This window comes from Puntigrus tetrazona, chromosome 15, assembly GCF_018831695.1.
Source record: "Puntigrus tetrazona isolate hp1 chromosome 15, ASM1883169v1, whole genome shotgun sequence".
Lineage (NCBI taxonomy): Eukaryota > Metazoa > Chordata > Actinopteri > Cypriniformes > Cyprinidae > Puntigrus > Puntigrus tetrazona.
In genome coordinates, this window is record NC_056713.1 from 7570233 (window position 1) to 7580232 (window position 10000).

Consider the following 10000-nt stretch of genomic DNA (forward strand, 5'->3'; position numbering starts at 1 on the left):
TTAGAATTTAAAACAGCGGCTTCTATGTGAAGATCTGTTGAACTTCCTTTTATTTCTGTGACGCACAGATGAATTTTCAGCATCATTACTCCTTTATGAAAAAACAATTCTGATGGTCAAGAAACATTTATTATTATTATTATTATTATTATTATTATTATTATTATTATCGATGTTAAAGACAGATGAGCTGCCAAATATTTTTGATCCATTTTCTTTTTCAGGATTAACAGATGAATGAAAAGTTCCAATTTAAAATAGCATTTATTTAATATATATATATACGTTATAAATGCTATGTACTGATTATTTTAATGCATCTTTAGTTAATATGAGTATAAATTAATTTTCCCCAATCTTTTGAATGGTGATTGTTTTCTAAGCTGCAAAAACTATTCAACATCGATAATAATCAGAAATGTTTCTTGAGCAGCATTAGAATCATTTCCATCTCATCTTTAAATACTCAAAATGTATATACTACTCAAAAAGTGAATAACACCAACGACAGACAATAATTCATATCTGATGTGCATATAGACACTCTTCTCTAAGATCACAATCATTTTTAGGGACCTCAAGTGGCTTTATACGTTTATACGCTTTATATAGATTTCTGCAGACAGCATGTAGCATGGAGAGCCCCGCCGGAGTGCTGTTGTAGGTTGAGCGTGGAAAGCTGTCTGGAGAAGGCTTTGAAGGCATCTAAGAAGCATCTAAGAGCTCTCTCAGCATGGACACACATATCAGTCCCCTGCAGTCCTGCTGAAACCGGCCCAGTAGCATTATCTTTAACATCACGTGACGTTTTCCTCACAGAAATAAACTCTATTTCACGGGAGATTCACACAGAAAACCTCTGTTTTTAATTGCGATTATATTTCATAAATGTACTGAAAAGGTAAAACGTAAAAAAACAATTCCAAGGTTTCGAATGATTTCGGTGGTGTATATTTGCTCTTCCTTTATACACGACACGTCATGCCATGATCTCCCAGGCATCGGTGGAAAAAGACGCATCGAACTCTCAGTTGTGTTTCCTGCGGTGTTTTATGGGGTTTGGCAGATGCTCCTGTTCCCTTCGTTCTGTGACAGTGAACACCTCCACGTGATACGGTTAACCAGAACATTACTAGTTCTCACGTCCTGGTCCTCATCAGGGGACTCCTCTCTGGATCTGAACCATAGAGCTGAGGAGTTTCTTCAGGAGACCGTCTGATGTGCGTCTCTCAGCTAATCAAACTTTACCCTTATCACGTTTAATGATGTTCACCTGTTTGGCGAAACATTATTCTAATATTAATCATTTAGGACATCGGGGTGTACTTTTTTTGGTTGATTTATACAAAGCAGATGTTTTTCATTACTCGTCTATTTGGTATTTTTCAAATAACGGCCGAAAGTGTCAACGAAGACGAGGCTTTTTACGGGCTGTGCTGATTGGACGTCACCGTACTTTTGCGCGAGACATTTTTGTGATGTTTTCCTGCACAAAGGGCTTTAAACATCATCCGATCTTCATCGATGGACAGTTCACCCCCCCCCAAAAAAAAGATTCTCTATAAAGTTGTTGCAAACCAAACAGTTGCTGGCAGCCATCGACTTCTATAGTATTTTTTTTCCCATGGAAGTCAATGGCTGCCAGTGTTTCTCAGAGTAGGCTTTTTTTATGTTCAACAGGAGAAAGAAACTCATACATGTTCAGAGCAGATGAGTGAATGATTTCTTTTCAGAGTCACTGATAAACCCTTACAACTCGTGTGAACGTAATTTAAACTTAAATGACATTTTAACATAAAACCGTGTTTGCTAAATAAGCTTTTTGGACTGCTTCACTTTCTCTCAAAGAAAGACAGAGTTTTTCTAAACCTGTTCAGGACAGAAGAAAACAGAGAACTTGACCAGAAGCGTAAGTTTGGACTGGGAAACACATATCTTCACTGTAAAACATGATCTGATTCGTCAAGACCTGTGTGCTTTTAGCTTGTTTCGTGTGCAGTCAAGACCTTAATCTAAATCCTAACTTTTTATAGGTTATATGTAATTCAACTCTCAAAGTTGTTTAATGGACTTTAAAGTAAAGCGAGGTTGATTTTGATTGACAAAGCTACAAAGTAATTTTAAGATAACTAAGTTGATTATATTGACAAACGCAAAGTTTTTAAGATAACGACAGCGTAACAACGACGACTTGATCCTGGAAGTGTTTCAGAATTATTAAATGCTAAAATGCGTACAGATAAATAACTGAATCACAGAGAAACACATTCATAAATTCAACAAAAAACTGATCTACAGCAGGCCAAAGAACGCTGGAAATAATCACAGGGGTTTATCTTCACTAAGGTCATCTCCTTCTTACTTTTTTATAATCTGAAGAACTTTCTTTTGTCACGAAGAAGGAAAGGTTCTTCAGATGCCAAAGTTCTTTAGGTTCTTCTGTGGCAACTGAAGCATCTTTAAGAGTATATATGTACTAATATTTATTGTGTGTATGTCTTGGCTCTGTAAACATTTGTGTGAATGTTTGAAATCCACTTTTGCAGCGTAACACGGGTCTAGTCTAGTTTTCTGACCGCTCTCAGACAGATGCTGCCTTGTGTTTCATCTTCAGATGTCAAAGTTACACAACCTTGCTTTTTTTTAATAATTGGTAACGATTTAAAATGAGGTGTCACTTGTTAACATTAGTTACTATATTAACTAACATGAACAAACAATGAACGGTGCATTTAATACACTGTTTATTGAACGAAAACACAGTTCAGGGTGCATTGACTTTAATAATGCATCAGTAAATGCTGAAATCAACATTATTACAATGAATAAATATCAGTATTGCTCATTCTTAGTTCATGTTGTTAACTGATGGACCTTATTGTAAAGTGCTGTTTTTGTGAATCTTGAATTTCAAGCATCAAAAGCCGAAGAAAACTTCAGCAGTATGACGAGAATAACACAGGGTTAGTTACGGTCAGTCGTGAAAATGTTCCAGCTGCTTTTGTCAGCAACAACTTGACCAAGACTCACTAGTTAGAGAGACCTGACAGACTGATCTCACACCATTTAAAGACAGAGAAGACATCTTAGCAGGCGCAAAAAAAAGTGCATTGCCTGCTGATGAGTGATGAAACACTTCTGCTGACTCTTAAAGTGAATCTGACACTCGCTGGGGATTCCTGACTTTGACCGGATCACACCTAGAGGTTTAGTCCTCTCGGCTCACCCGGATCTGCTCGGGTTTGGATCATCTTGTTCTCCTGAGGTAGATGTTTCCAGACGCTCTCTTCTAAGGCTAGGATTTGTTAGTTATTTCTGTCTGAGTCCAGATGCGACCGACTGATGTGATGTGGGTGACCGTGTGTGACATTTGTCCTGATTTCTGTACGTCTTTGATTCGAAGTGCTTTGAGAGCGTTTTGAAACCATAAGGAACCGATGTCATACACTCAAGACAAAACCTAGATATTTTATTGGTTATAGACGTCCTGTTTGGGTAAAATGTGGTAACCCTAACACCATTTTTCACGCCAAGATCTCATTTTCCATTCATGAGTCATATCTGGGGAGAAAGTACTCTGTGCATCATCTTCATCATCTTCATCATCCTCACGGTTTACTGACTGAGGACGTCCTGTGTGTAGAGTCCATACCTCTTTCCCTTGTCGTTTAATTTAACGTGGTCTACTGCTGACTTTAGTTTTTATACGAATCCTTTACGCTAACTAACGGAGGAATGAGTTCTGAACATTCTGGCCTTTTGTAATAAAGTGATGACCTGCACATTAAACTTTATATTTCTGTGAATAAAGTGAACGAAGAACCACAACGAACGCTGTTCAAGTCTGAAGATTACAGATTCGCTCGTCTGTGAAAAGTAAAGTTTGCTTAAATAAATAAATATATATATAAAAATTAAATACATTCACACCAGTGTTTCCTAGACGAAACAAAAACCCATGACATTGTATATTATAGGTAAAATATTGATTTATATATAGCTTTTTTCAACATCGGCAACACATAAGCTGAATAAATATAGCTTTTATTTACACTATCAGTCAAAACCTTTTTTTTTTTACAGAAGTCTCTTCTCACCAAGAATTAATTTATTTGATCCAAAGTACAGCAAAAACAGTAAAATTGTGAAATATTTATCATTAGTCCAGTCTCCAATCCTTCAGAAATCATGCTAATATGCTCATTTGCTTCTCAAGGATTATTATTATTGTTGTTATTAATTTTTTTCAGCATTTATCCGAAATAAAGTTCAATAAAAGCTTTTTTCTAGCTTTGAAATCATTTTTTCATATATTCTAACAGGAAGCGGTCATTTTCGGATCGAATAGATTCAGACTTGCTGAGCAGAAGAGATATTTCAGTTATTTAAAATAACTGGTAATGTATATTAAATTACATTTTTATTCAATCAACTGAATAAATTAAAGTGTGACGGAAAAGGGGAGCAGCGACGGCCTTCTTCTCGGTTATCAGTCTCTTGGTTCAGGACCTCAGGCTGAAGAGAAGGCCGGCTCCGAAGAGCAGCAGGAACACGACGGTCACGTCGTTCATCTTCTCCCGTGTCCAGACTCGGAGTCTGCGCTGCTGCAGCTCGCGCATCTGCTCGCGCGCGCGCCGCGTCTGCGCCTCTCTCCGCAGCTGCTCGCCGTAATGCGCCTGATAGAACGCGTCGAAGTCGAAGCGAGCTCGAGGAGGAGGAGGCGGCGGCGTCGTGGCGCGCGAGGACGGCGGTCTCCCGGCGCTCCGGTCGAGTGTCCCGCGGTCGTAGCTCCTCCGGAGGACGCTGTCGCCGAGCACGCCGTAGGCTTCGGCGACGAGCGCGAAACGCCGCGCCGCGTCCTCGCTCCGGTTCCGGTCCGGGTGATGGATGAAGGACTGTTTGTAATAGGCGCTCTTGATCTGCGCGGGCGTGGCGTTCGGTGACACCCGCAGGATGTCGTAGTAGGCGGTCGGGCTCCGGAGCGGAGGGTCGGGGCTGTCCTTGCGCGGCCCGGTGCAGTACCCTCGCTCTCGCGGCGGTCTGCTCTCTCCGTGGGTGCTGTCGGAACCGGCGGGGCTCGCAGACTCATCCGCCGCGGACAGGTGACGATGATAACGTCTCCGTGGTGTTATAACGACAGAGAGTTTGCGCGCTCCGCTCCTCAAACAGCCGCTGACCTCCGCCATGCCCGTCCGCAAACCCCATATCCGGTAAACAAAGACATGAACCAATCAGAGACGACCCGCACAGGAAACGGCGTTTCATTGGCCGATGAGATGTATTACTGTTATTGTAGTTTTTGAGAAATAGAATTCAATACGGAACATAAAACATATGAGGGAATACAGAGGAGAGAAAAAAAATATATATATTTATAATAATAGTCTTTTTTAGGTGTCCAGATACAGAAAACCAACAATTATAATTAAATAGCACTGCATAGCCTTCACTGTAGAAATTAAACATACAGTCAATCCGAAATGTATTCAGACATCTCCAACTTTTTGCAGTTTATCACGGTTTATTTGAAAATATGACAAGAACTTAGAGTTAAAATGTGTCTGAACAAATTCATCTTGTATGTAATGGATTACAATCAACCAAGAATTCTGACAACTGTTAGTATGACAGTGTAATAAAACGCTATCAATATTTTATTGAACAATTACCAAGCAAAGGGAGCATAAAAAGGTTGCATTAGCAATTACAAAGTAATTCAGTCAAGAGCAGTGAGTGATTTTCTTGAACTTTCTTGGATTAACATAAACGTGGACACCAACAGCAGCTGGTAAATTAGACGCGGTCACTTTAAGAGACATCGCATTCAATGTAATGCTGCACATTACTTTCAAATAAATACATTTTAACATTTTTCAACAGCTTTCTTTTTTCAAAGGGCCTCTATATAAACATGTTTCACTCAACAACATCATAAAACCGGTTCCCTATCAAGGAACTTCTCTTGATCAGAATGCATCAGATACCAGTTCTTAAATTGAATACATGATACTTTAGAATATAAACCTCTCTATAGAGACGAAACGCGATGAGATTTGACGTCTCTGAGCGCCGCCTGCCGGACCCGAGTCGACGCCCGTCGCATGTAGATGACGTCATCTACGCCGGACACACACACGCACGCGCACGCACACTTTCCTCCATGTGTTGCTCCGGCAGTGTTGTGATCTAGTTAGTGGTTGTAGGTTAATTCTCCGCGAGTATCACCATGTCTTCGAGCTGTCGCAGACCCGAGCATATGGCACCTCCGGAGGTGGTGAGTTGAGATCTGCATTTATGATTTATGATTTATGATTGAACATGGACGCAACATACAAAACACACACGACACAACAACGGCGAGCTCGTGTCAGCAGGACTTATTATTTAGAACAGTGTCAGAGCTGTCCTAAAAAAAAGCTTTAGGACAGTAAAGAACTTTAAAAAGAGGACTGTGAAAAAAATACATATCTCTAATTACAAACTAAACATAAGAGTCCTCAAAAAGGACACTGTTTCAGTCATATTTGAGTAGTTTCTGTGACACACTACTAATAAACACTGATTTTTCACCAGCAGCTATCTTTGCTGTACAGTGTGATGCTAAATGATCCACTGATTAATAATTCTAAACAAATAACTGCATCCTGAACTGATCTGGATCTCAAACTCTAAAGAGCGAATGAGGAATGGGTTTATTATTCATTAAAGGTTTATTGCCAGCTAAATCCCACAAAATACAGAGATATGATTTTTGTTGAAGTGTCATAATGTAAAACATCGCCCGGTCTGTGACCAGACTCTACAAAACAACACATTAATAGTATCTTTTGTTGTTTTAATCTACAAAGTCTGAAACAAACAGCTTAGTTAGTTTCTTTTTCTTAAGGAGGACTAAATAAATTGTGTTGCAAGCCAAACTGTTCAGCTCCATGACTGAATATACATCATTCCGCAGAGAAAGGTCATCATTTTATTTTAGTTTATTACAAAGTTCAGAGCCGAAGTGGGAGATGACAGCAACGCAACATCTTCTTCCAGATATCCCTGGAGCCGATTAAAAGTTAATGAGCCTCGACCGTTTTTCATGTCTTTAAGGCACTTTGTTTTATGCAGTTGTTTTAATATCAGGAAACCAGTTTCGGCATCTTTTGTTTTTAAGTGCACTACTGATCAGCTACGAGCAAAGTGACCCACACTTGATCTCAAGCCCTGAAAATGGGTCAAATGTAAAAAATCTCTTACTGAAGCATCCCCGTATCTCTGGAACAAAATCATATAGAGCCCTAGAATAGAACTAACATGTCTTTAAGACTTCTTGAGATGTGGAAACTTAAAAAACATCCCTGTTTTGGACTGTGACATGTTGGTGTTTTTTGCGTCATTTAAATATACGCTTTTTTTCTGATGCTGTGGTTTTTATTTTCAGTTCTATAATGAAGAAGAGGCCAAGAAATACTCCCAAAAGTAAGTGTGTTGTTATGTACAGCATTGAGTCCGGTTCGGTGCTGAGACTGTTCATGCGGTTAGGATCTCATCATTCGTGACCCCGGGGTCATCGCTGTTTTAGAAGCTGAGGTTTATACACACTGTCTGAAAGCTTTCAGTCGATGTGTGGTTTGTTAGGAGACGGAGAACTGAGGGTGAAAAAGATTTAAGGTTGTCCAGATGTTGATCACGTGTTTATGTATCATATCATTAAAGCATTATTTTTACTTGGTGTCCTAATGGCCATTGCTACATATATATAAATGCATGAGACGTATTGACACAAGATGGATTCAAGTATATGCAATTTATAAAGCTTGTGTGTGTCTGTGTGTCTGTGTGTGTGTCTGTGTGTGTCTGTGTGTGTGTGTGTGTGTGTGTGTGTGTCTGTGTGTGTCTGTGTGTGTCTGTGTGTGTCTGTGTGTGTCTGTGTGTGTCTGTGTGTGTGTGTGTGTCTGTGTGTGTGTGTGTGTCTGTGTGTGTGTGTGTGTGTGTGTGTGTGTGTGTGTGTGTGTGTGTGTGTGTGTGTGTGTGTGTGTGTGTCTGTGTGTCTGTGTGTGTGTGTGCGTGTCTCTGTCTGTGTCTGTGTGTGTCTGTGTGTGTCTGTCTGTCTGCGTGTGTCTCTCTGTGTGTCTGTGTGTGTCTGTGTGTGTGTGTGTCTCTCTGTGTGCGTGTGTGTCTGTGTGTGTGTGTGTGTGTGTGTGTGTGTGTGTGTGTGTGTGTGTGTCTGTGTGTGTGTGTGTCTGTGTGTGTCTGTGTGTGTGTGTCTGTGTGTCTCTGTCTGTCTGTGTCTGTGTGTGTGTGTGTGTGTGTGTCTGTGTGTGTGTGCGTGCGTGCGTGTGTGTGTGCGTGTCTCTGTCTGTCTGTGTGTGTGTGTGTGTGTGTGTGTCTGTGTGTGTGTGTGTTCCCTGCAGCTCCCGGATGATAGAGATCCAGACTCAGATGTCGGAGCGAGCCGTGGAGCTGCTCAGTCTCCCCGAGGATCAGTCCTGTTATCTGCTGGACGTGGGGTGAGCTCTGGTCTGCTGCTGTTCCTCTGTATGAACCTGTGTCCCGCTCTCAGGCTCCTAATCCCACGTTCACCTGCTTCTATCCGTCAGCTGTGGCTCTGGACTCAGTGGAGATCATTTAACAGAAGCCGGACACTACTGGGTGGGAGTGGACATCAGCACAGCCATGCTGGGTGAATAAACCCCACACACACTCCACACAAGACGATTCAAAACTGGAAACAGTGCTGTTTTTTTATGCTTGGGGAGACTTTTTTTCGATTTTGGGTTTTTTCGTGAAATAGGGTTAAAACTCATATTTTTTCAGTTGAATGATTGAATTAATTGCAGATGTGTTTGTATTACTGGTTTTCTGGGATGTTGTATGAAACATTATCTAATTAATTATGCACTAATTATGAACATCAGATAAAGCCAGCTTCTTCATTAAAGTTAAAGATTTTTCTTTCATCACTCATAAGTCTGAAGAGAAGCCTGTGACTTTATATCTCACAATTCTCACATTTTAACTTACAATCGTGTGATTTAAAGTCATAATTGCGAGTTATAAAGTTTGAGAAAAAGACTATGTTCTCAGAATTCTGACTTTATAACTGAATTCTGAATAAGTTAGAATTGCGATATAAAAGTTGCAATAAAAAAAAATATATATATATATATATATATATATATATATATATATATATATATATATATATATATATATATATATATATAATTTTTTTTTTAATTCAGTGGTGGAAAAAACATTTGTGGGGAATAAAAATGTTAACAGAAAGAAATAAGACAGATTTGGAGTATATAAATGCTTCTGAAGTGGAGAAAAAACTTAAAAGATACTGTTTTCAGTATATTAAAATGATTTCTGAAGAATCATGCAACACTTTAAACTGGAGTATTGAAGCTTTCCATCACAGGAATCATTTATTAATGTGTATTAAAGTAGAAATTTATTTTAAATTGCCATAATATTTTACTGTATGTTTTTTTTCTGTATTTTGATCAAATAAACGCAGCCTTGATGAGCAAAAGAGACTTTTTCACACACACAAAAATAAATAAATAAAAATAAATTAATGGTCTGAAAAAAAATGCTTTAAGCCAAAAGTCACAAAAACGCTTATTAAGTAGAGTATATGATTAGCATCTTAAACCTATGAGTGCGTGACTGTATGGATTGTGCTCCTGGCCAGACGTTGCCTTGCAGCGAGACGTGGAGGGAGATCTTCTGCTGGGAGACATGGGACAGGGGCTGCCCTTCAGACCGGGCACGTTCGACGGCTGTGTCAGGTATGAGCTCGAGAGGCGGGGGGAAGCTGAAGGTCTGACGGGAGCGAGTGTGTTAAATGTGTCCGCGTCTGTCAGTATTTCAGCTCTGCAGTGGTTGTGTAACGCGGATAAGAAAACACACAGCCCTCCGAGGAGACTGTACCGCTTCTTCAGCACGCTCTACTCCTCTCTGGTGAGTTGATCTCAGCTTCACGGCTCTGTCTCTGACCTTCGCT

General features: G+C 40.0%; 3 protein-coding genes across 4 annotated transcripts in view; 2 read left to right on the forward strand and 1 right to left on the reverse strand.

Annotated features, from left to right (window-relative positions):
- The window catches only part of LOC122358353 (SH2B adapter protein 2), a 17169-nt gene extending 15625 nt beyond the window's left edge, over positions 1–1544 (forward strand). Inside the window, exon 9 of the mRNA XM_043258141.1 lies at positions 1–1544. This exon is cut by the window's left edge and continues 399 nt beyond it. The gene's annotated coding sequence lies outside the window, so the exon portion shown is untranslated.
- Positions 1545–4332: 2788 nt separating this feature from the next.
- On the reverse strand, positions 4333–5220 carry dnajc30b (DnaJ (Hsp40) homolog, subfamily C, member 30b). The gene has a single exon (XM_043259766.1). It carries the CDS (start codon positions 5184–5186, stop codon positions 4503–4505), a length of 684 nt encoding a protein of 227 aa, XP_043115701.1. The 5' UTR covers positions 5187–5220; the 3' UTR covers positions 4333–4502.
- Positions 5221–6099: 879 nt separating this feature from the next.
- The window catches only part of bud23 (BUD23 rRNA methyltransferase and ribosome maturation factor), a 6381-nt gene continuing 2480 nt past the window's right edge, over positions 6100–10000 (forward strand). The window contains exons 1-6 of one of the 2 annotated variants that reach the window (XM_043259765.1): positions 6104–6274; positions 7427–7464; positions 8400–8495; positions 8586–8668; positions 9689–9785; positions 9861–9957. In XM_043259765.1, the coding sequence (XP_043115700.1) occupies positions 6227–6274; positions 7427–7464; positions 8400–8495; positions 8586–8668; positions 9689–9785; positions 9861–9957 (459 nt within the window). In that variant the 5' untranslated portion in view covers positions 6104–6226. Of the gene's footprint in view, positions 6275–7426; positions 7465–8399; positions 8496–8585; positions 8669–9688; positions 9958–10000 lie in introns of both variants that reach the window. The other variant, XM_043259764.1, reaches the window with a different exon arrangement.

What these genes read in the sequence shown, in the direction of transcription:
- dnajc30b (XM_043259766.1), bottom strand. Translation starts at nt 5,186, where the DNA reads ATGGCGGAGGTCAGCGGCTGTTTGAGGAGCGGAGCGCGCAAACTCTCT.